General features: G+C 55.2%; 1 protein-coding gene across 1 annotated transcript; it reads left to right on the top strand.

Moving 5' to 3' along the window:
• Nucleotides 1-215: 215 nt before the first annotated feature.
• On the top strand, nucleotides 216-24,831 carry COL6A2 (collagen type VI alpha 2 chain). The gene is made up of 27 exons (XM_084264671.1): nucleotides 216-333; nucleotides 1,473-2,071; nucleotides 3,066-3,086; nucleotides 4,192-4,257; nucleotides 4,765-4,818; nucleotides 4,914-4,958; nucleotides 5,139-5,165; nucleotides 5,416-5,442; nucleotides 5,548-5,592; nucleotides 6,661-6,714; nucleotides 7,061-7,123; nucleotides 7,368-7,430; nucleotides 8,332-8,421; nucleotides 9,296-9,358; nucleotides 9,749-9,811; nucleotides 9,896-9,958; nucleotides 10,484-10,546; nucleotides 10,920-10,970; nucleotides 11,191-11,226; nucleotides 11,631-11,693; nucleotides 11,898-11,960; nucleotides 12,244-12,279; nucleotides 12,548-12,593; nucleotides 13,248-13,400; nucleotides 13,629-14,081; nucleotides 14,670-14,708; nucleotides 23,244-24,831. Exons 1-27 carry the CDS (start codon nucleotides 228-230, stop codon nucleotides 23,849-23,851), a joined length of 3,060 nt encoding a protein of 1,019 aa, XP_084120797.1. The 5' UTR covers nucleotides 216-227; the 3' UTR covers nucleotides 23,852-24,831.
• Nucleotides 24,832-25,134: the final 303 nt, after the last annotated feature.

Here is a 25,134-nt window from a genome sequence, read left to right as displayed (position 1 = left end):
ACAAAGGAAATAATTTTAATTTCTTAGCGTTTGAGTCAATACAAAAATCTATACAAGTGGCATTGGGATGTGTCATGGCAATGGAGAGGTCCTGTGTCACACATAGAATTTACAAGGAGGATTGGCTGTCTTTGTATCTCCCAGCAGAGCTACCAGTTTGTATACCCTGCTTAACATGTAACTTGTGTTTTCCCACAGGTATCTAGATATCCAGAGGAACCGCTGAGATGTTCCGAGAAGCCTTTTTTTCCGCTCTGCTTTGTGTGGCTCTGGTTCCTCTCCATGCTCAGCTGGACGTGGACTCTGTAGATGTCAGTCCTACTTCCTGTGCAGGTACTAACCAGATAATTTGGGTGTCTCAGTCATAGGCAGCAATTTCACCAAAAAAACAATGACCATGCTTGGTTGTAGAGCCTGCTAGCAAGAAGCTGACAGTGGCACGTTCCACCTCTGCGGTGCTGGGCAGTGCCTTGGGGTAGCCATGTGTCTGTTGGGAATGCTGTCCTCCTTCATAGCTCCCATTCCAGGGTTTGCATGGGAGTTTTCTGGATTAGGTGATTTCAACGCTTTTCAGGTGCAGGTTTCTGTGGCGTGGCGAAGGGGGTGCTGTGGTAGGCAAAGTGCTCTGCAGGAACACTGCGCCGCCATTCAGCAAGGCCTGGGCAAGCTGGAGAGCTGGGCAGAGAGAAACACGGTGGGCTTCAACAAAAGCAAGCGTAGAGTCTTGACCTGGGAAGAAATATCTGCCTGAATCAGTACAGGCTGGGAGTGACCTGCTGGAGAGGAGCTCTGGGTAGAAGGACTTGATAGATGACAGGGTGGCCATGAGCCAGCAGTGTGCCCTGGGGGCTAAGAGAGCCAATGGGATCCTGGAGGGCATCAAGAGGAGTGTGGCCAGCAGGTCACAGGAGGTGATCCTCTCCCTCTGCTCTGCCCTGGTCAGGCCCCATCTGGAGTATTGTGTCCAGTTCTGGGCACCCTGGTATAAAAAAGGCAGGGATCTCCTGGAGAGAGTCCAGAGGAGGCTATGGAGATGGTTAAGGGCCTGGAGCATCTCCCCTGTGAGGAAAGGCTGAGTGAGCTGGGGCTGTTCAGCCTGGAGAAAAGAAGACTAAGGGGGGACCTTATTAATGTTTATCAGTATCTGAAGTATGGGATGCAGGGGGAAATGGCCAGCCCCTTTTCAGTGCTCTGTGGAGACAAGACAAGGAGCAATGTTTGCAAGTTAGAGCATAAGAAGAACTTCTTCCCGGTGAGGGTGAGGGAGCCCTGGGACAGGCTGCCCAGGGGTGTGTGGAGTCTCCTTCTCTGGAGATATTCCAGCCCTGTCTGGATGCTGACCTGTGCAATATGAGCTAGGGAGCTGCTTTGGCCAGGGGTGGGGGCTTGGACCTGATGGGCTCTTGAGGTCCCTTCCAACCCCTGTGATTCTGTGATTCTGTGACCTGGTCTGACTAACTGCTTCCATGCAGAAAAGAGAAACTGCCCCATCAATGTCTACTTCATCATCGACACCTCGGAGAGCGTTGCTCTGCAGACTGTGCCCATCCAGAGCCTGGTGGATCAGATAAAGCGATTCATCCCCGTGTTCATCGATAAGCTGGAGAATGAGCTCTACCAGAGCCAAGTCTACATCACTTGGCAGTTTGGTGGGCTTCACTACTCGGATGTGGTGGAAATCTACAGCCCGTTAACGAGCAGCAAAGACATATACCTCCCCAGGCTGTATGCTATCAACTACCTGGGCCGGGGCACCTTCACGGACTGCGCCATCTCCAACATGACAGAGCAGATCCAGACCCAGATGGCCACGGGTGTGAACTTTGCCATAGTCATCACCGATGGCCACGTCACGGGCAGCCCCTGCGGCGGGATGAAGATGCAGGCAGAGAGGGCGCGAGACATGGGCATCAAGCTCTTCGCTGTGGCCCCCAGCGAGAACGTCTTCGAGCAGGGGCTGCGGGAGATCGCCAACCTGCCCTATGAGCTGTACCGCAACAACTATGCCATCACCAAGAGAGACACCCTGGACATCGATGTGAACACCATCGACAGGATAATCCAAGCTATGGTACAGGATGCCACCTAATATATAATATAAGGGGGAGAGCAGGGAACACACACACACACATGACAGAAACAACGCGTAGGTCGGGGGTGGTGAGGGTGCTGCTTTCTGAGCAGCCCCCAGTGGGTTTTGCCAGGACTCAAGAGCCCGCCTCTGGCAGGGTGGTGTAGTTTAGTCCATCTGGCAGCAAAAACAACTGCACTGCCATTCCCTCAGCCTCCCCGCCACGGGATGGGGGGGAGAATCAAAAGGGAAAAAAGGTGAAACTCGTAGGTTGAGCCACAGATGATTTAGTGGGACAGAAGAGAGTAATGCTGACAACAAAAAATCATCATTAAAACCCCCCAATACACAAGCAATGCGCAGCTCACAAACTGTGACCGAGGTAGCTCCTGAGCCACAGCCCAACTTCCCGCAGCTTGTATACAGATAATGGTGCTGTATGGTATGGAATATCCCTGTGGCCAGCCGGGGCCAGCTGTCCAGGCTGTGCCCCCCCTAGCTCCCTGTGCTCCCCTGGGAAGGCTCGTGGTGGGGCTGAGACTATGTGAGATGGGTAGAGAGGTGGGCAATGGTCTCTTCAGCCAGGGGACAGGAGGTGGGTTAAGGGGAAATGGGCTCAAGCTGTGCCAGGGCAGGGTCAGCTCAGATGTGAGGGAAAAGTTCTTCCCTGAAAGAGTTGTCAGGGCCTGGCACAGGCTGCCCAGGGAGAGGCTGAGTCCCCACCCCTGGGTGTGCTTAACAGACGGGGAGATGAGGTGCTCAGGGATATGGGTCAGCACAGGACAGGAATGGTTGGACTTGATGATCTTAAAGGGCTTTTCCAACCATGTGATTCTGTGTGGCACTGCTAACCTGGGGGACTTCTGCTGAGAATGTCTTAGAAACCTTTGCTACATACTCTCCCTTACCACCACACATCCAAGGGGGTGATGCTGTTTTTCTCTTGGGAGCAACCACCATAACTGATTCTGTCCATCCTGTTTTCTCTTTGCAGAAACACGAAGCCTACGCAGAGGTGAGTGACCAGCGTCTTTACGGCCATAGCTGCACTATGCGGGTTTAAGTTGCCTTGCTCAGAAAAGACCAGCTTGTACCCCCAGTTTTTGGTCTCTGCCCACCTATGGACAAGTGCAGAGCCTGGAGACCCATCCCCTTATCTAAATGTCATAGAGAACTCCTCTCTTTCTGTCCCCCCTGCAATTAATTTGGATCTATAAGGATACTCAGAGGGCTGGAGTTCTTCTCCTGAGAAGACAGGCTGGGAGAGATGGGCTTGTTTAGCCTGGAGAAGAGAAGGCTCAGGGAGACATCCGAGCCCCTTCCAGTCGCTGAAGGGCCCTACAGGAAAGCTGGGCAGGACTGTTTGTAAGGGCATGGAGCAAGCAGATGAGAGGTAATGGGTTAAACTAGATTAGGGCAGGTTCAGATGAGACATGAGGAAGAAGCTCTTCCCTCTGAGGGTGGTGAGACCCTGGCACAGGATGCCCAGAGAGGTGGGGAGGTCCCATCCCTTGAGACATCCAAGGTCAGGGTGGATGAAGCTCTGAGCAACCTGCTCCAGGTAAAGGTGTCCCTGCTCAGTGCAGGGGTGGGACTGGGTGGACTTTCGAGGTCCCTTCCAACCCAACACATCCTGTGAGTTAATGATTCCATAGGATAGACCCCTTCAGCCCCTTTGGGGGTTTTGTAGGCGCTCTCTGCAAGCAGAAGCTCCTGCCGTGTGCCACGGGCAGGGTTTGGCACACCAAGGGAGGGCTGTGTGGAGTGATGCTCCCAAGGCGTGTGCTTTCCCTAATAGTCCCAGGCGAGGGAGCCCACACCACCTCCCCTGACCCTTAGCAGCCCTGTTCCTTCAGCCTGGGCCCAGAGCCAAGCTGGAATGACTGTGCCTGTGGCACATTTCTGCTTTTTAACTGGCGGGCAGCCTTCTCCTGCGCACTCGTGGCTGCCTCAACCCTGACCCAGCTGGAGCCACCGTGGTTCTTAGCAGTCATGGGGAGAGGTGCTTGGAGAGCTGTGGGGCAGAGCCCAGCTTCGGGTGCCCGGTGGCTCAGCGCACGAAGCAGCCAGCACGTTGCAACGCAGTGCTTACACCTCCTGCTCCCCTCCTTGTGTTTCAGTGCTACAAGATGAGCTGCCTGGAGATCACAGGTCTGCCTGGCCCCAAGGGATATCGAGGGCAGAAGGTAAGTTGTCCTGATGGCTGGGGCAACAAACAATGCGGGTGCTTGCCACGGGTGCTGCAGGATGCCCTGCATCCCACCTTCACATGCGTAGTGCTCAGGTGGGAAATAACCCCTCAGCACCAGCCTTGGCCCCAAGGCACTGCCGTGCTGCAGTGAACGGCCAGCGCTGGTCCCTCCTCACGTCTGTGCTGAGGTGGATGCGCTGATGCCAGCGCAGAGAAGCATGCCAGCATCAGCTGTGCTGGGGCACTCAGCACCCAAGGACAACAGGAGCGAGGCAGCAGTGTCTCCAGCTGTCCCACCCTCCGGAGCAGGGCCCCCACACGTACAGGGTGCCCCACTCTCCACACGCTCCTCATCTCATGCAGCATCTCCAGGACCTCCCGGGAATAAGGAAGGTCCTGCTCCACGGCCACGCTGCCATGAGCCCAGTGCTCCCAGAACTCGCACTTTTCTCACAGTCAGCACCAAGCCCAGACTCACAATGTGTTTTTTTCCTTTCCTTAGGGTGCGAAGGGGAACATGGGTGAGCCAGGCTCCCCTGGGCTGAAGGGACGACAGGTGAGTTGTGGGAAGCCCTCTGCCATGTCCCTGGGTTAGCTGGGGCTGCATCCCTGCCGCACTTGAGCTAACTGTCTGTGTCTTCTTCCCTTAAGGGTGACCCAGGTATCGAAGGTCCCATCGGATACCCTGGTCCCAAGGTAAGAGCCCCACAGCCAGTGACTGAGCTCCTTGGATTCACTCGTTTTTGGTAAAGCAGAGGGAACTCTGCTTCTCCATCCAACTTGCCCATTTCCCACCCAAGATGCCCCAGCGCTTCGCTGCCTCTGCTCCTGCTGATCCCCTGGCACTAACACAGGGATGTTCTTCTTTTCATCTAGGGTGTTCCAGGGCTGAAAGGCGAGAAGGTAAGAAAGAAAGAGAACAAGCAGCATGTCTGGGCACTTGAGGGAGTGCTGGGGAGCACTCTCTTGTTGCAAAGAGGGAGAGTTTGGCTGTAAAGGCAAGGATAACAACCCTATCAGCATGTAATTGTGGACCAGGGATGGGGTTTCCAGGGGCATCCTGAAGCCTGTCTCCCTCTTCATGGTTTTTTGAAGTGGTGATGTTTTTGGGATGTAGGCAGGGCAGCTGACTCCTGTCCTCTTCTTCCCCTAGGGCGAGATTGGATCCGATGGACGGAGGGTAAGAAAGGACATTTTCTAACTTGCATGTTGTTCCAGCTACCAACCCTTGAGTCCACCTCAACAGATCACCAATCCTTCTCTTTTGTTCCTCTCTTGATCCCAGGGTGCAGCTGGTTTGGCAGGCAGGAACGGCACCGATGGACAGAAGGTAACTTGGGAGCACCTCATAATGTCCCTGCTGCCATTTCCTTTCTTCACTCACAGGTTGTTTTTTTTCCTCCCATCCCACTCACCAGCTTCTTGTCCCGAGCAGGGTTTCTGTGAACTTATTTGCACATTATTATGCACTTCCTCTAGAAATACACAAGGTGGCTGTAGACCACCTACCTACACCACCTACAGCTACCTGACAGGAGGATGCAGAGAGGCGATGGTCTCTTCAGCCAGGGGACAGGAGATGGGACAAGGGGAAATGGGCTCAAGCTGTGCCAGGGCAGGGTCAGCTCAGATGTGAGGGAAAAGTTCTTCCCTGAAAGAGTTGTCAGGGCCTGGCACAGGCTGCCCAGGGAGGGGCTGAGTCCCCACCTCTGGGTGTGTTTAACAGATGGGGAGATGAGGTGCTCAGGGATATGGGTCAGGACAGGGATGGTTGGACTTGATGATCTTAAAGGGCTTTTCCAACCCAGTGATTCTGTGCAGACCAATTAATTCAGGTCTACAGAAGTGCTATGTCTTTGTCAGCTCGCCCTCTGATGTGTAACCCGGGCCATGCTCCTGCTGCAGGAGATGATAGGGCTGGATCATCTGGGCACAGACACCTCCTCTTGAACGTCAGTGGCCTCTCCAGGGCACGTGCACCCAAAGCTGTGAGGAAATCTGGTTTTCAAAGCGGTTTGTCACCCAAACTGACATCTCACCTCTCAGCTACCACTGGTTGCTGATGTGGGTGACCACCAAACCCAGCCTCAAGGGATATGCCCATTACCCCAGGGCATGGGATGAGTGTGCTTGAATCCCCACCAATGCCCGTGCTATCACTTGGGGTGTTTCTGCTCCTTTCTTATCCTCGGTCTGTCTCTTCACACCATGCTCCTGCCTAAGGAGTAAAAAATAATACTGCTTGAAAGTGGAGCAGCACTCACTATTTATTCTCTAACTGGCCGCAGGAAAGGTCAGCAGCTGGTGTTAATCAGTAACTGTTAACGAGACAAGCTCTATTTTCCCTTCCTACACCTACAACTTCCCTGACTTCTTCTTCCCAATGGTATCTCTCTAGGGCAGGCTGGGGAGAATCGGATCACCTGGCTGCAAGGGGGACCCTGGTGACAAGGTAGGAATGCTGTACTGTTACTAGGCACGTGAGACGTACCACCCTGACACATGGGCAGCGGATTGTGGCCAGCAAGAGGTTACTGGCCCTTTTTCCAACCGATCGCATGGTCTGATCCCAGAGTAGGGAGCCAGCACCTTTTTGGTCTTCTCTCCTTTCCATGGCCAAGTAAGCTGGGATTCCCCAGTGCCCCTCCCCTCCACGTAGAGAGGAGGGGGCCACTCCTTTCATCACCAGCAAAAAACTGGTTAGTCTCTGGAGCAACTTTCTAAGTTGATTGATTTATTCCACGGGGAAAGCACATGCTGCCACCACTGCAGGGGTTCTTCATCCTTTCCCTCCCTAGGGCCCCGATGGCTACCCAGGAGATGCAGGAGACCAAGGTCCGAGAGGGGATGAAGGCATCAAGGTACGGGCACTCTAAACAGCGAGCGGTGTGTGGGTTGAGGCCACCAGCGAGGGCAGCTAAACACCATGGGCTGTATTGGTTCTCAAATCCTTCACTCCCCATGGATTCCACAGGCTGCTCCGTCTGCCTGGGGTCTGGATCCCACCACCAGACCCAGGAGCCAAGGCAAAAGCGAGCCTGGCTGGCCCTGCTCCTTGGGCTCCTGATGATGTGGGCAATGATCATTGCTTTCTGGTTGTTTCAGGGAGATCCTGGCCGGCCTGGTCGCAGCGGACCCCCAGGACCTCCAGGAGAAAAAGGAAGCCCGGTAGGTTCATGCAGTGTTCAGACAGTCTCCAGCGCCTGATGGGGGGGGTCTGATCCACCCGGCATGGAGCCAGAGCAGTGTCAACCTGCTCACCACGGGGTTACTGCAGCACAGAGATGGCTTCTTGCCAATTTGCCCACTAGCACGGGGAACGCATGAGCCCCTGGGTGGTCGGGTGAGCTGTCCCACCATGCGTGTCCCCACCGGTACAGTGGGAAACGTCACACTGGGGGACATGAGAGGGGACTGGGGGACAGGAAAGAGGTCTGGGGGACATCCCTGCAAGCTGCCCAGAGCAAAGCGAGCGTAGGCCTTGGGCTCTTGTCCCCAGCAGAGGCCAGCAGGCAGAAAAGACTTGCTGACATTCATCCTTCTAGCTGGTCCATTGCACTACATCCTCCCCTCTTCCTGTCTGCTCCCAAGCAGACAAGCCCTGTTTGGCCACAGTTCCCCCTGCTGCAGTCTCATTGCTTCCTTAGTGTTTGTGGCAGCGCCGGTGCCTGTGGGCTGTGATTAAACTTTAAGGACTGATTGCTTGGAGGCTTCGCCCCCCCTGCACTCGACCTTGTTGCCAAAGGCCTGGCTGTGCTGGCAGCCAGTTGCTTCAGACACAGAGGAGGAGGCTGAAAGAGCCCCCCCCAGCCCCAGGCAGGGCTGAACAGATGGGGTAAGGAAAAGCTGACACACCTTTGCTCTGGTGAATGGAGAAAAGGCTCCGAGGTTGGAGCCCTGCACACGCTGCCTCGGCGTGAAGGCACAGCGGGAGTGGGAAAGCACAGGCTGTGTGCTCACATCTGCTCCGGGGTGGACTGCTTGACAGAGGACAGGGTGGGGGGGGGGGGCTGAGGGGGTGCACCTTGACCTCTCTTCTGCTAAACCGTGTTTCTTTATCTTCTCCAAGGGCCTCCCAGGCAATCCTGGACCTCAAGGGCCTGCTGGAAGGAAGGGAAGAAAAGGTGAAATAGGACCTCCTGGACCCAAAGGAGAGGCTGTAAGTGTCTGAATAGCTCTCTGGACAGTGGGCACACCACGGGAACCTGACACAGTTTCATGTCTGAGCCCTGAGAAACTGCCCTGCTTGCCCTCCCTGCCTGGCCTTCTGCATCCCGAAGGATGCACAGATGCTGATCTCCTTGTCTTCCCACCTTCACAGAGCAGCACTTCCATAATCCTAAGCCTGATGTTAGCCATTTCACCTTAGAGAAATCTCCTGTATTCCCACATAACCACACATACCTCTGTGGATGCTCTGGCTGTACTCCACCAAGCTCTCCAAACCTCTGGCTTCTCCCGGGAGCTCACAGAGTTGAGATCTGGTGGCTGTTGTAGTAGAGCTCTCTGAAAAGGGCAACACCAAATTACAGCCGTATCACAGCCATGCTGACCCCAGCTAATGCGGTGGGGCACTGCAGAATTTGGGGAGTGGGCTGGCGATGACATTCCCTGGAAGAATACAGCAGCATGGCTCCACCAGCACCACCGGAGCTCAGCTGGCTTGTGTCCCTGTGTGTGAGCAATGGTGCAGGAAGCACCGGCAGAAGAGCTGGAAGCAGAGCAGTCTTTAACCCTGAGGGAATCAGCCATGAGTGCTTGTGGTCACTGAGGTGGCCACCCTCCTGGAAGAGCAGTCTGTCCATGGCTTCCCAAAAGCCAAAGGCAAGATCCCTCCTCACCAAGCAGTGCCACCACAGCCATCCCTGCTTCCCTGCTGCCAGGAACATGCTTGCTAAGGGGGCAAGGAGAGGTCCCAGGGGGCAAGGAGAGGTCCCTTGGGCCCAGAGGGAGAAGGCAGGGCAGCCAAGCACCTGCATTCAGCTAGCATCCGCCTTTGCATCCCATTTATGTGACTTTCTGTGTCTGCCAAGGGTCGACGTGGAGATCCAGGGACGAAGGGCAGCAAAGGCACTCCTGGCTCCAAAGGAGAAAGGGTGAGTAAGGCAACCACCCAGAGCATTGCAAACGAGCCCAGGATGCATGGGGCTGTTGCCATGTCTGGGCAACAGCACATCACATGTGTGTCCAACCACAGCACCAGGAGCTGCAGATCCCACTGGGCTCTCCATGTGTGCTCTGTTGCCACCGTGTCCGCTCCTGCCCTGGGGGGAGCCGGTCCAGCTTCTTCTTCCAGGCCTTGATCCAGAGAGGGGATTAAGGGCTGAGAGCCATATTTGGAGGGCATGCTGCCCTGATGCCGTTTCACTCCATGAAACACCGGATTTGAGAACAACATCATGCCTCCTTGCTCCAAGGAGCACTGCCACACACACCAACAGCATTGAAGACACCCCTGACTGTGAATATTTTTACCCTCCTCACAGGGAGATCCTGGTTCAGAGGGTCCTCGTGGCCTGCCCGGTGAGGTTGGAAGCAAAGGAGCGAGGGTAAGTGCTCAGCAGGCTGTTCTCCTGGTGCACAGCTGCTTGTGCCTTTCTCTACACATTCTTGTGTCTTGCTCTGCTTTGCAGGGAGACCAAGGACTGCCAGGACCCCGAGGCTCTCCAGGTCCTATAGGAGAGCCAGGCAAGATAGTAAGTCATCCTGGGGCATCTGTGTGACCGTGTCCTCCCTCTGCGGTGAGAGCTTACCCTACTGCACTGTCCATCCTGAGGGGAGTGAGCCTGACCTCTTCTCAGGGAGGCCCAAAAACTATCCCAGGGGCCCCTGGCTAGCCCCTCTGGGGACAAGGAGAAGTTGCAGGATGCAGGAGTGCCTGCTTCTCCATCAGTCCCCATCCCAGGTGTTCCCATGATGATGTAGAAGGGGGTCATGTGGTGAGGAAAATTGGGTCTCTGGGGGCACCCATTTGTCCTGGGTCTGTGCTTAGTCCAGCACCCCTCTGTGGCAGTAGTGCCATGACATCCATGTGGCTCCACGGGATGCAGGAACCTAAGTGCTGAATCAGTTGCCATCACAGTAACCACCTCGGGAGGGGAGATGGTCTCACAGCATCGTCCCTAGAGCTGGTTCCTCCAGCGCGGGTCCCCTCCGTGGCTGGGGAGCTGCGGGGAACATCCTCACCCCCTCCCTCCACTCTTCCCAACACTGTCCTGCAGGGATCGCGTGGGGACCCTGGTGACTTGGGCCCAAGAGGTGATGCTGGACCACCAGGACCAAAGGTAAAGGGTATTTTGGTCTGCTTTATTTATGTATTTTTTAATTATTATTATTATTTTATAAAGGCTTCCGCTGCAGAAACTTGTGTGCCTGGGGAACTGAGCCTCCCCATGGGGCAGAGATGTAGGTCTTGCTCTGGCCAAGGCAGCTATGGTTGCACCCCTCACCCTGCCCAGATTCAGGGGTGTGCCTGGCACGTGATGCTCCCAAGACCCCATCAAGCCTAGCTCCGCACCGCCCTTTCCAATGTTCAGCCACAGAAGCCACATCTCCTGGTGGCATCTCACCTCAGGAGAAGATGGAAGTGGCTCTGGCATCGCCAGAGCACAGAGGCTGGGTTTGGTTTCTGATGGGTCGCTTTTATTCCTACCAAAGGGTGACAGAGGCAGACCTGGCTTCAGCTACCCTGGACCCAAAGGACCACAGGTATGTATGCCTGTTGCGGTGGAGGTTGCTGCTGGAGCTGAGCAACCTGGGGGAAGAGGGAAGGAGGAAGAAAATTGGTCGGGGTGACACAAAGATGGAGCCTACAGAGGGGGCGAGGAGGCCGAACAGCAGGACCAAAGCTGGCCACAGCTCCATCGGCCTTGTGCAGAGGTGCTGGGGAGTGGCTGGGTGCTGACCTTTCCCTCCTCTTTCTTCGCAGGGTGACAAGGGTGAGAAGGGGCAGCCAGGACCCAAGGTGAGTGCGTTTGTCCCCGTCACCTGGGGTTTTGTTGTACTGACTGAAATGCTGAGCAGTCATCACCCAACGCTCTGGGCACGTGGCTGAGGACCCTCTCCTGCCAGCAGCTGCCCTGGCTCTTCCCTGCCGCTGTGGCCTGGGGGTACCACCCAAGCCACCTCTTTTTGAAGCCGTTGGAAACGCGCTGGGTGCAGAACTCCTTTATCCTTAGCTAACACCTGTGTAAACACTGCTTGCTGGCTCTGCACTCAGCACCTGGTTTAGAGGGTGCTGGTTTAGAGGGTGGTCTCCCGGGCCAGGAGGGTGTGTGGGTTTTTTGATGGGCTCATAGCAGCAGTACCTCTGCCTGAGCACATCCAGATGTGCTCCATGCCGGATCTGTTTCTCCTTCCTTCGAGCAGGGTCTAAGAGGTGAGCTTGGACCAAAAGGATTGCAAGGGACCAAAGGAGCAAAGGGGGAACCGGTAAGCAGACTTCCCACTACCCACGGTCCCCCGCCCTCGCCCCTGCCAGGTGTGCTGGGGACAGTGCTGCCTGCTCCCCCCACCTGGCCCTTTGTCCCCTCAGCATGGCGGTGCCAGGCTGTGCTTGGCAGGGCTGTGCCCGACAGAGGGGGTCAGGAGGAGCCCCAAACCACAATACATGACCCTTCTCTGGTTCTTTCTCAGGGTGACCCTGGACCAGAAGGTGAGCCTGGATCCCGCGGGCCAACTGGTGAACCAGGCCCTGAGGTATGGTACCGTGCGATGGCGTCTGAGCAGATGCTGCTGCTCCCTCCTCCCCTCCCCTCTTCTCCTTGACAGTCTAAAGCCCAGAGGACCCCCATGGGTCTCCCCACAGCAGGGCTTGCTGGGGGAGACACTGGCTGCCAGAGGTGCCTGCTGGCTCCCAGCAAGGCTTCCCTACTCTCCCCATGGCAGACTGGTGCAGAAAAGCCGCAATTTTTTTGCTGGCTCTGACATCCTGTCCCCAAAAAGGGGCAAAGTGCCTGAAATCCCTGTACTTTTCTTGCAGGGGACCCCTGGCCCACCCGGAGATCCTGGTCTGACTGTAAGTAGCACTGCTTGGCACCACCTCTCCCTCCAACCCCATGCCGATGCTCTTCCTCCTGTGAGGAAAGCTCCTGGGAGCTTTGCTGCACACAGCTGGAGAGCCAAAGGGGGCATTGAGGTCCCACCACTGCATGGCAGAGGTGGCATGGGACTTCCCAGGGTGTCCCAGGGAAGAGGGGAGGGGGCTATCTGGGTGGGAGGAGAGAGGGGGGAACCTTTTCCTTAGAGGGGAGGGAGGCATTCACCCCACACCCCTTTGCCGGCAGGACTGCGATGTGATGACCTACGTGCGTGAGACGTGCGGATGCTGTGGTGAGCAGACCATCACCTCTCCCTGGGGCAAGGGAAGGATGACTTAAGGGGTGGGGAAAAGGGGGTTCACCAGAGGCTGCCTCCTTCTTGGAGAGCACCCTGGATGGAGCTCTACCCCATGAGCTGCTGAAATGGTGGGCTCTTCTCCGCTCTGCACAGTGCTGCAGCCTGCAGAGGGGATGCTACGGGAAGTCCTTCCCTGCTCACCCTGACCCCAGCCCACCCCAGAGTGTAGTGGCACTGCTGGGGCAGCCTGACTTACCTCCCAAAAGGGAGATGTGCCATTGCAGGGGCAGTGAGCTGTGACATCGAGTGGCACACTCCAGATGATAGCATAGGGTGTGTAACACGGCAAGACATTCAAGGTCAGGCTTGGTGGGGATCTGAGTGACCTGGTCTAGTGAAGATGTCCCTGCTCAATGCAGGGGGTGGGGCTAGATGGCCTTTGAGGGTCTCTGCCAACCCAACATAGCCTGTGATTTGATGATTAAAAAGGTTCCTTCAGACAGATGCATGTGAAGCCCCCTCTGCTGCCAGCTGCAGCCCTGTGGATGCTTGGTGTGGTGCTGATTCCATCCTCCCATCAACGGTCCCTTCTGCCCCGGCAGCTCCTGTTCCCACCATCACTGACCTTTGTGCTTTCCTCCTTCTCAGACTGCGAGAAGCGCTGCGGCGCCCTGGACATCATGTTCGTCATAGACAGCTCGGAGAGTATTGGTTACACCAACTTCACCCTGGAGAAGAACTTTGTTGTCAACGTGGTCAGCCGGCTGGGCTCCATTGCCAAGGACCCCAAGTCACAGACAGGTCTGGACTGGGTGGGGACACAGTGGGGTGTGGGGAAAAGACAAGGCTCTTGGATCCCTCCAGCTTCCACATCTGCTCTGGGCTGCGGTCCATTGTTCCAGCATTTCCTCTGCCCTCCCCAGCTCTTCTGGGCTGGCCAGGCAGCTCTGTGAGGATATGAAAGGTTGCTGGCTTCCTCTGCTTTTCCCTCAGGATGCAAAGCTGAGTAGTGTGACTCTTGGTTGGCAGGTGCCCGTGTTGGGGTGGTGCAGTACAGTCACGAGGGGACCTTCGAAGCCATCAAGCTTGATGATGAGCGCATTGATTCCCTGTCGAGCTTCAAGGAGGCAGTGAAGCGCCTGGAGTGGATCGCTGGAGGCACGTGGACACCCTCTGCCCTTCAGTTTGCCTACAACAAGCTCATCAAGGAGAGCAGGAGAGAGAAAGCCCAAGTGTTTGCTGTGGTGATCACGGATGGGCGCTACGACCCCCGGGATGACGACCAGAACCTGGGGGCTCTCTGTGGTAGAGATGTGGTTGTCAACACCATCGGCATTGGAGACATGTTTGACCAGCCAGAACAGAGCGAGACCCTGGTCTCCATCGCCTGCAACGAGCCCCAGAGAGTCCAGAAGATGAGGCTCTTCTCAGACCTGGTGGCAGAGGAATTCATTGACAAGATGGAGGACGTGCTCTGCCCAGGTCTGTACCTCTCCTTGTGAAATTCCTACCAGGACTGGAGTTTTCACCCCCGGGGTTTGGGGAGGTGGGGATGTCATATGTGGCGCATGATGATGACCTGCTTGGTGACATGGTCTAGTGTCACCACCTACAGCTACCTGAAGGGAGATTGTAGAGAGCTGGGCAATGTTGGGGACAGGAGATGTGACAAGGGGAAATGGGCTCAAGCTGCGCCAGAGCAGTGTCAGAGCAGATGTGAGGGAAAAGTTCTTCCCTGAAAGAGCTGTCAGGGCCTGGCACAGGCTGCCCAGGGAGGGGCTGAGTCACCTTCCCTGGGTGGGTTTAACAGATGGGAAGATGAGGTGCTGAGGGCTATGGTTTAGCTTGGGATGGGATTGGTTTGACTTGATGATCTTCAGAGGTTTTTTCCAACCTTGTGATTCTGTGATAGATGGTTGGACTCAATGATCTTGAAGGTCTTTTCCAACCAAAACCATTCTGTGATTCTATGACCTCGTAGAGAGCTCACTCTGCTTCTCTGGCTGTGCAAGCTGTGAAGGGGGGTGGCAGCACATCACTCAAGTTTCCCCCCCTTTCTTTTCCTTCCAGATCCGCAGATCGTCTGCCCTGAGCTGCCCTGCCAGACAGGTAAACATGACAAGTGGCTTCATGCCACCTACAGAGAGTGGGTAGGTCTGAGGCGGGGAGGGAGGGAAGGAGGGAGTGCACAAGGGTGAGGAGTGGGAGGGTGATGCGTGGCCCTGCTCATTCCCTTCGGGTGGCAGGAATAGCGTTACTTTATGTGAGGAGAGGCTGCAGGGTTTCACCTCCAGCTCTTTTCCTGTCTTGACTCCTCTGCACAGGTAGGTACGAGCACACAGCCTTGGTGCACCAACGTGGCTCAGTCACAATGCTCCCCCCCCGTCCCCATTCTGGTTTTGACTTCCAAACTTGGCAATTAATTTCTTACCTGTTGCATAAATCAAGTCAAAACCCCCTTGAGGAACCCTCCCTCTGCTGTGAAATGCAGCACTGGGCAGGATGCTCCTCAGGCAGATCGGGGGTAGGAACTGTTTGGAAAAGGACACTGTAGCGGGCCCAAAGCTTTGGCTTCTCTAATGCTGGCTGTATTTAATTAACAATTAACTCAGGGTGTTGGATTAAAGGAAAAAAAAAGGCTGTAAGGATCCTCTGGTAGAAGGGAGATGGCTGCTGCACGCTGCAGGTAGCTTGACATTTTGCTTGTTAAGGGTCAGATCTGCACCCTGAGTGCCTAGAGACCCTGCCTGGCTGAGCCTGCGTGCCTGTTTGAGAACAATAGATGCCCCATTTGCTGATGTGCATAAAGCTTTTAGGAGACAAAAGTTCGGCCAGTTCTTGGAATTCTTCCCTCTGCTCTCACCACAAATGTTCTTGTGGAAGTCTCCAGCTTCAACTCAGTGTCACACAGCATCTCAAAGTCCACCTTCCCTTGGGTTCCACGCGACGCAAGGGGAAACTGGTCCCAGGATGCTCAGAAACCTGAAGACAGAGGAGTTACAATTATTCCCTCACTAGTGCTTCTGGTATTTGCTGCCCAGCCATGCAGGGAGCACAATGTCCAACCATGACGCTGAGCTTACCCAGCCAGGCTCCTCTGCGGTGTCCTCCGAGGAGCTTTTTCCTGCAGATCTGTGCACAGGGAGGCAACTCCCCTGAGCCACGCTGGTGACTGCTCCAGTATCTCCAAAGGTTTTGGTCTTTGCAGCCTCCCTGCTCCCGAGGAAGACTGTAGGAGAGAGACTGACCCAAGCAGTGATGCACTAATGTTCTTCTAGGCTTGGGCCATCCAAGCCCTCCAAAGCAAGGAGATGTTGGCGGTCCTTTCCCTGTAGTGTACTTGTGTGCTTCTCTTCCTGATGCAAGGTGAGAACAGGTCGCTGATGCCCAAGAGTCCTGGGGACCAGAACAGAGATGGCTTGAGAGGGCATCTGAGGGGGTTCCCTCTTGGGTGAACTGCTCAAGCTGTGCCGTAGGCAGGTCAGGTCAAGTGCAGGCCCTACACCTGTGCCCCAGAGGACACAGGACGCAGAGTGATGTAGCTGGGTAGGTGTGGGTCTCCTGTAAAAGACCGTACACCCATCTCTCAGCATGGACAGGAGCGGCCCTGGCGTGTAAGGATCTGTAGATCAAATTTTAAGTAATGCCCAGGGATTTCTGGGCCCTTGGGCAAAGCACCTCCCACCCGCTGCACTGGATGGTCCGTGATGCATTGCTGTCATCACTGAGAAGGATTTGCAATGATCACACTTGCCTTGGAGCAAGGGAACATGTTGGATGGGATGTGACTTAAGACAGAGCACAGGGCTTCTCTGTTCAGCGCTCAGCTTCTCCTGGTTCTCTGGGAACATCTCAGGAATGGGTGCCAATTCCCGTGCAAGCCCTTCGGATGGAGTCGGTGCCCTTCACAGGGAGCCTGAGTGAGACCTTCGTGTGCATCCAATGTGTGTGTCCAGTTGGAGACAGGACAGACATCGGTCAGGTCAGGGAGGCAGCTACACCCAGCCCTGTTCTTGGCCCCGTGGTTGTTGGAGTGGCATTTTATGGAGCAACTGCTCATGCCAGGAACCCTGGCTCCAGCCTGAGTATTGAGCAGAGCACAGAGAGGGACACCCCTGCTTCCTCCAAAGCAGTGGCACGCCGCCACTTTGGGGTCAGTTCAGTGGCTGAAGGTGTGCCTGCCTCAGTGCTCTGCCTGAGGAAATCTGGGTTTTCCCCTTCTCAGGGCAGGTGTCCCCAGTGCCGCCCACGGATTCAGATGCCGGTGTGTTAAATGGGTTACACACCAGGCAGACCTGAGCTGACTGCTTGCTTCAGTAGAAACCGCATGATGCTCTGTGATGCTGCTTCTAACCTATGCAAAAGGCTTTGCTTTGAGCTTTGGGATGTTACGTGACTCTAAGTTCAGCACAACCAGGTGGAGATGTGGGTCAGGACAAGCCTGGACACCACGTTAGGAGCATTGCACACCAGTGCCTTACAACCAAAGCACAGAAGGCCGAGTGCTGGGCAAGGCATCCACATAACGTTGGCCCCTAGTTAGATGTCTCTCTGGCTGTGCAGCGCCACGTGTAAAGTTTGCACATAGCAGAGTTCAACTGTAGAATCATAGAATGTGATGAGTTGGAAGGAACCCATGAGGAACATGTGATGGCTGAGAACCCCCAGGCAGAAAGGAGCTGGACCCCGTGGCCCTCTCTGGAGCACTGCTCTTCCCCCAGCACCGTGTCCACGCTGGAGGAGTGAAAAGGAACTGGGCTGTTCAGGTTTCACTGCATTTTCAGAGGTCTCTCTGTTGGTGGGTGATCGATTGTGGGGCAAAGCCCACGGCTGCTCAGGCACAGGAGCAGCAGAAAGGTTTAAAACCTGGCTTTGGCCTTTACTTCTCTGTCCCTTGTTAGCTCTGCTCTGTGGTGTGGCGGACGTAGGAAGGCCAGGTAGCATTCAGAGACACGGCGGTTGCTGGCGAGCCCTGAAAATATTCTTTTGACGCTCACTTGCAGATGACAGGAACCCTGGGAACGTAAACCCACTTATTTTCCGCCCCATGGAAGAGGGAGTCAACATAGATTTCCCCAGCACCATCCATTCGATCGCCCAGTTCCTAAACTCCACGCGGGAAACGCAGGACCCCAGCATGTACACCCAGCTGGTGGCCACTTTGGCCTTTACTGCCGAAAAAGCCAAGTTTGCCACTGGAAATGAGCGGCAAGAGTGGATGGACTTGTTCATTGACACCTTCAAAATGGTGCACAGCGAGATTGTGGGGGACCCAGAGACCGTGCTAGGGCTTTGCTGATGCCTCCCTTAGAGGTCTGGCGAGGCGGGTGGAGGCAGAGGTTGAGTGGAGGTGGTTGGTGATCGTTGTTCCTCGAGTGCCTGTTTGGTGGAGGGGCCAGGAACACCTGGGTAGATGCTTTTAGTTTAGGAGAAACACCGGCAGTGCAATAGCTTGGTTGGGCTCGGCTTGGGATGTCACACAAGGGGACATCCTCTCCAGCTTGACTGGCTGATGGGCATGGTGGCTTTCCCCAGGGACGTCAAGAGATGCTCTTGGTTTTCCCACCGCTTTTCTGCATTGCCTGGATCTCCAAGCCAGCCTCGCTGCTCCCGCCTCCAGCATCCCATGCTCTCCCCTTGCTCCTGCATGCTCGTGCATCCCAGCCCTCAGCCATGCACCAGCACCAGGCTCCACAGAGCCATGGATGTGCATGGCTGAGGGCCAGAGCAAGGGCCAGAGCAAGCCCCTCATTTGCAGAGAGCCTAACGATGCACTTTCCCCATGCCTTCCCACCTCCCTGCGTGCTGACTGCTCCTGAAGCATCTCCCACATCCTTTTGCTGGGTTGAAGCACGGACTCTCTTCAGGTCCACTTGTGTGGCCAGGCTGGCAAAGCTCCTCTCGCTGCAGTGAGCATCTGTGCAGCTGTTTGGGGGGCAGCCAGGGGTACTGAGGGGAAAGAGCAGTACAGGAGCTGGGGGCAAGCCTGGCTTTCCAGCGAGAACCCCGAAACCCAGGGAGTGCTTCTCTCAGAAGCTGTGTGGTCTCCTTCTGCCTTTCTCTCTGCTTGTTCGTTTGTGTTTCTTCTGCCTTAAATAGCGACGTGTGCCTGTTGGCGTCTAGGAGGCAGAGGTTGTGTAGGGCTGGGCAGTCCAAGGCAGAGACCGCGCTGTCAGACCTTTGCGATGCCTTACGTGAGCTATCCCAAAGCAAACCAGTATAACCCAGTATAACCCCCTTGATCCATGCCCACTGCCAGCTTGGCTCAGGGCAGGGGCTACAGCCCCGCTGCTTGCACTGCAGGTACATGTGTTGGGATGAGGAGGGGTCTTGCCCTCAGCTCAGCTGCCCGCGGCTCTCCCAAAAAGTGAACAGCGACTGCCATTCCTTCCCCCCCTCCCTGGTGTAACTGCTGCCCTCTGCATCCCTCTTACTGGGATGTCTTACATCCCTCTTAGTGGGATGCAAGAAGAGGAAAAAAAGGTGTTTTGCCTGCAGACACAAAAGCAGAAGCGTTACCAGCCCACAAGAGCGGACTTTGCAGCCTCTCTGACATGTTATTAATGCAATAAAGTAAACTGAGCAAACGCCATATTTCATGGGTAGAAGGGAGATGAGCGGGCTTTAACAAAAGCCCCCAAAACCCCCAAAAGAAACCCAACCCCCACCCCCCCCATGGTTGGGTTGTAAAGTTTCTGGGTGCGCAAAGCGGAGACGAGCTCGGGCAGGGGGAACTGGAGCGGGGAGCTTGCCCGTTGGGAGCATCGTGCAGCCCCTTCAACGCCCGTGCACACAGGAGGTGTTTGTGTTGCTCAGTGCTGAGTGAAGAGTCTTTTCTGCCAAGGTTTCGGCCTGCTGGGTTTTTTTGCTCCCGGTCTGTAGGGATGGGGAGCTTGGAGGACTCTGCTGTGGGCGTGCAATGGAGGAAGAGTTGTTCGGAGAGTTTAAATGCCACATGCAAAAGGCAACAGGATGGAGGATCTGCTTGTGCCAGCTGTAATCCACACACGAAATCCAACCAGTCTGTGCAAAGCCAAGCTCCTTACTCTTGATTTTTACCCTGGACGTAGCGTGTGACTCAGGCTGCTGGGATCCAAGTAAGGCGACTGAGCTCGGAGCAATTAAACCCCTCTGGCTAGTGATGCTAGAGGAAAAGCCCCAAAGAAACACAGATCTGAAGAAAACTGAGATGGCCAGGACATCTTGCTGAACACGATGAGGATTCGTCAAGGCAAAGGGGGTTTAGGCCTCATCGCACAGCGGCTCTTTATTTCATTTCCTTTGGAAGGATCTCCTAGTGCAGCAGTGCGGCGCTGGAACCAATGCTTTTTTACCTCTTAAAAACCCTTCAGCTCATTTAAGGGAAGAAGATATAAGGAATTGTGTCTTTGCCTGAGCAGTGCCCACATTTGCCCTTGTTAGGCAGAGGCGCTGTGGTGCTTCGCTGGCATAATCCTGGCTCACCCCTCATAAAACCAGACACGATTCATCACAGCTGTGGTTCCCTTGGTAAAGCTCTTGGGTAGAGGAAGGGCAGGGATCAGGGGTTGGGGAAAGAACAGTCCACACCTCCTAGAAGACATGGGAGGGGTTGGGAGGGGGCTGAGATGTCAGTCCCCATCTCACCCTTGCTTTCACCTCCCTATCATTGACAATAGAGGAAATACCAGTTACCCAGGTTTTGGAAGAGTGGGAACATGATCCAGTGGGTGAGGTTACTGCATGTTACCAGCTGGGCTGCCAAGGGCAAGATAGTCAGTAAGTCAGTGGTATTTCTGCTTTTTGTGCTGCCTCTGTTAGAACTCCTGACCTGTGTCCTAGTGCAGGGTACCCAGCACAGAGAGCTGCGGGTGCTCGTGCCTGGCTGTAACCTGTGTGAGAAGGGCTGGTGCTCTGATTAAAAGCGTGACGGGAAGGTTTTAGTTGGCCTAATAGGTGGTGATGCCTCTGAGAGCTTATAGAATCACAGACTGGTCGGAGTTGGCAGGGACGTCTGGAGATCCCCCAGTTCCCACCCCACCCCCCCCAGAGCAGGGTCCCCTCGAGCAGGCTGCACAGGACAGCGCCCAGGATCATGGGGGCTGAATGTCCCCAGAGATGGAGCCTCCCCAACATCTCTGGGCAGCCTGGCCCAGGGCTCTGACACCCTCCCAGCGAAGAATTTCTTCCTCAGGGTTAGGTAGGACTTCCTCTGCTCCAGTTTGTGCCCATCACCCCTTGTCCTGTCTCTGGGCACCACTGAGCACAGACTGACCCCCATCCTCCTGAGCCCACCCCTCAGGGATTTATCATCATTGATAAGATCCCCCCTCAGTCTTCTCCAGGCTGCAAAGTCCTGAGTCCCTCAGCATCTCTGTGTAAGAGAGGTGGTCTACTCCCCTCAGCTTCTCCATTATCCCCCTTATCTGCCAGTTAAGGATGAGAATCTTGTTCCCTGCTGCAGGAAGGGGCACTCAGGTCCTCAGCCTCCCAGAAATGGGAACAAGCTGCGGCTGAAGCATGACACCGAACAGGATGAAACAGGTTTTGCTATACTGCCTTGCATCCATGGCATTCCCCTGGGATAACACGTGTGCCAGAGCACCTTATTGCCCAGCCCGAAGGCAGCCCTCGCCACCCGTGAGGAGTCTCTCTGGTGAGCGCTCCTGCAACATGAGAGCCAGCCCTGTGTCCCACTCTCACTGAAGCCCCACGGAGCGACGCTCCTCTCAGCCATGGTCTGCTTAACTAGGAGCTCTTCAGGCTCGCCTCGGGTCCAGTGGGAGGTGGGTGGATCTTGCTTGCCTGAAGAAACATGCCCACACGTGGGCAAGCCTTGGAGAAGACAGGCAGGTGAGGCTCCTTGCAGCCCTCACTCCCACCTGCTCGCTTCCACCTGCTTCTGCAGACCCCTACCCAGATTTTGGGCTGTGAGGTTGCGAGGGGCATGGCTGCCTTCCTCCCTTCCCCTCTCCATGGCTGCACAGAGCACTGAGGACCAGGAGCGCGGGCACTGCCGAGGCAGAGTATCCTCGTGGCAGCAGCACCCGTGCCCTGCGATCTGCAGCGCCAAGGCACCTTTAGACAACGCTTCTTGAGGAAGGGTGGGCAGAGGTGAGTATGTGCCTTGGCTGCTTTAAGGGAGAGTCATGGCTGAGCTGCAGAACGCTGTGTTCTAAAGGCATCGCTGGGGGATTGACTCCCACCACAGCCATCCTGGCGCTGCAGGAGCCCGCGGTTTGGTGTATGGTGAGCACCACTCCTGGCACACCATGGCTGGAAGGTATGTTCTCCTCCCTAAGGAGACACATCAACCTTTCACCGTGCCCTGCCAACTACATTAAACCACAAGCACTGGCAGAACCTTCCTGCACTGGGCTTGGCTCTTGCCCTGGATGGAAGTGGAGCTGGACAGCGTGCTGCTACCGCCTGGTGCTGCTGGATCCATACTGGGTTTGGAGTCCTGGGGGCTGTGTTTTGCTTTGAATATAACACTGCTGTTTGCTGAGTGCCTGCACACAGTCCTGACGTACCCAGCAGCCATCCCCTTGTTGCCAAGGAACACTGCTGGTTCGGCATCCCACCGTGCCCAGTCTGGGCATAGCAGCGCCCAGCACCCAGGAAGAGCTTTTCCAAGCTGGATTTGCTCATAGTAGAGAAATCGCGACCTAACGTGATGCTCCTGCCCCAAACATTACCCCTCGTTGCCAGAGATGGAGGCTGAAGGCTGGGGCTGCTTCAGAACATCCCATTCCTTGCCGGTCACGCAACACAACATGATGTGGGCTCCAGGAATTTGGAGAAGTGTGGTCTTTGGGTGAATCCTTTGAGAGTCACCACTCCGAGAACCAGTCTTGAGAGTCACAGGGTTTCTTGACAGCAGCACGACCAGAGGCAGGAACTCCAAGGAAGAAGAAAGTTCAACCAGTAATACCTCAGAGCTGCCTCCAAGGGGTGCTCTTTCCTTCTCCCCTTTTTCCCGAGCTTGCTCGCTGTGTGTATCCATGTGCCCCCTTACTCTGTGGACAGGCTGAAGAACAATGTCCCACCGTGTTTCAACACAAACCTTGATCTGTTTTACGTTACACAAGCTGCTTTACCGGTGCATCAACAAGGGTAGTCTTGTTCTCCAAACACAGGACCCAACCCTCGTAAGCTCCTCAGGAATTACTGATTGCTGATTTAAGCTAATCTGCGTGGAAGGTATGAAAACAGCTTTTGTCCTGCAAATCTGGGTGTGAAGAGTAATTCTGTGAAAGGAAACCCCTCTCTAGAAGTAACTGAGAGGTTTGTGGGCACTGCCTGCTGTTAATCTCCAGATATTCCTGTTATAGATAAGGGCTGGGCACTGCCCTAGGAAGGCTGATGCCATTCTGGGCCTGAAACAGACAGACCTGTGTAACATTGTGGATGCTTGTAGAGGTCTGTCTTGGGCCCCAGAATTAACATTCATTGAGACCTAGTGCCCAGGACCTGAGGGAATCTGAAGCAAAGCTCCTATGGTACCGAGGGCAAAGATGGGCTTTGGTGGCCAAGTGGGGCTCGTCCTTCTTTGGCCAAAAATGCAATGAGGCAACTCCATCCCAAGCTGCCCAAGGCAAGCCCCAACCGTGTCCCACAGGCTTCGTTATGCTCCCAACTTTTGTCTTCTTCTCTCTCCAGCAGAGCTTGCGGTGGCCCAGTGCACCCAGCGCCCCGTTGACGTGGTCTTCTTGCTCGATGGCTCCGAAAGGATCGGGGAGCAGAATTTCCACAGGGCCCACCGCTTTGTGGAGGAGGTGGCCCGGCAGCTGACGTTGGCCAGGAGCAACAGCGACAGCATGAATGCCCGGATCGCGCTGCTGCAGTACGGCAGTGAGAGGGACCAGGACGTGGTCTTCCCGCTGACCTACAACCTGACGGAAATCTCCAACGCCCTGGCACGGATCAAGTACCTGGACTCGTCCTCCAACATCGGGTCAGCCATCATACATGCCATCAACAACATCGTGCTCAGCCCGGGGAACGGGCAGCGACTGGCCCGGCGCAACGCTGAGCTCTCCTTTGTCTTCATCACCGACGGCATCACGGGAAGCAAGAACCTGGAGGAGGCCATCAACTCCATGAAGAAGCAAGACGTCATGCCCACGGTCGTGGCTCTGGGGAGCGATGTAGACATGGATGTCCTGCTGAAGCTTGGCCTCGGGGACCGGGCAGCCATCTTTCGGGAGAAGGACTATGACAGCCTCTCCCAGCCCAGCTTCTTCGACAGGTTCATCAGGTGGATATGTTAAGTGAAGGGGGTGCCCCTGTGTGCCTCTCACCAGTATATGCGTCCCTGATGCTACCTGTTTCATTTAATTCCTTCTGTATGGTTGCCAGCAACTCTGAGCTGGCCCAGACCACCTGCCCCCCTGGGTCTGTCTTTCTACCCAAAACCCAGAGCTCTTTTTTTGGTCGATTTTCATGATGAAGTCATACGCTCTTACATTTATGGTGCTAATTAAAACCCAGATCAAAGCAGGACACAGAGCCATGCGACATGCTTCTGTAGAGCTTTACACATGCTAAGCCGTGCTTAGGCGCTGTAACCCTAGGAGGGCTTGTTGGAGAAGCCAGAAACCCTTCCAGCGCGGTAGGATGAACAATCATCTCCAGTTTTCAAAAGCTCTCAATATCCTTCAGACTTCTGCGAGGGGCTTTATGGTTGTGACAACCCCCCAGCTCTGCTCTTCACCAAATTCATCTCCAGATTATCTCACCTCTCTTTCTTCTCTCAGTGCTTCTGCCCTGAGAGAATGGGGTTGAGTTTATGACACGCCATGTGCTGCTTGAAACAGCCAGCACCTTGCTTTCCTTCTGCACAGCCCTTGGTGGCTTGCTCCTCTTTCCCGGTAGGGATGGGATGGCAAGAGGCTTTGCTGCCTTCTGCAGATGCTCCTTTGGAGAGGTCCTAAATTTCAAAGACCCTCCTTAAAAATCTTTGCTTTTCCATGGGCCATTGCTTTCTTTTGCTATTCTGATCGTCATCAGAAGCCATTCATTTATTCCTGTACCCAAAATCCTGGCTGAGAGGGGCAGCATCCCTCCCAGCACCTCACAAAACACCAGGCAGCTGCTGGAGCTGCCTCCCTGTCATAGCAACGTGCCCAAAGCAACCATGGTGTTGTCTTGCCATCGGTATCTGCTGAGTGATGCCCAGATTTGAACTCGAATTGTGCTGTCTGCAAAGAAAAAACCAAACCCAAAACCCAAATAAATACACAAACTCTTTTCACCCTATCCTGAAAAAGCCTCTTCATTCTGTAGTTGGTCTCCTCTTCTTTCTTATTTCCAACAAGACGCTGGTTCTCCTGGCAGCAGATCCAGAGGAGTTTGTGTACTGCCTCTCCTCACAAAATGCTGGAGATGAGGACCAGAGGGAGCACAAAATGCTGACGGGGACACCCCCGGTGCACCCAGCTGCCTCCCTCCAGTTGTGCCCTTGCAGACCTGTTCTGCTGCCCCTGGCCCCGCACATCCCACCCCAGCATCCATCAAGCTGCAGTTTCAACATGACAAAGACCACGTCTTCATC

This window comes from Gallinula chloropus (assembly GCF_964237585.1).
Source record: "Gallinula chloropus genome assembly, chromosome: 5".
NCBI classification, from domain to species: Eukaryota; Metazoa; Chordata; class Aves; order Gruiformes; family Rallidae; genus Gallinula; species Gallinula chloropus.
This window is presented reverse-complemented; position numbering and strand designations above follow the sequence as displayed.

What these genes read in the sequence shown, in the direction of transcription:
- COL6A2 (XM_084264671.1), top strand. Translation starts at nt 228, where the DNA reads ATGTTCCGAGAAGCCTTTTTTTCCGCTCTGCTTTGTGTGGCTCTGGTT. An exon ending in CTGGGCTGAAGGGACGACAG is followed by an intron (nt 4,819 to 4,913) that starts GTGAGTTGTGGG and finishes TCTTCCCTTAAG; the next exon opens with GGTGACCCAGGTATCGAAGG. An exon ending in GGACCCCAAGTCACAGACAG is followed by an intron (nt 13,401 to 13,628) that starts GTCTGGACTGGG and finishes CTTGGTTGGCAG; the next exon opens with GTGCCCGTGTTGGGGTGGTG.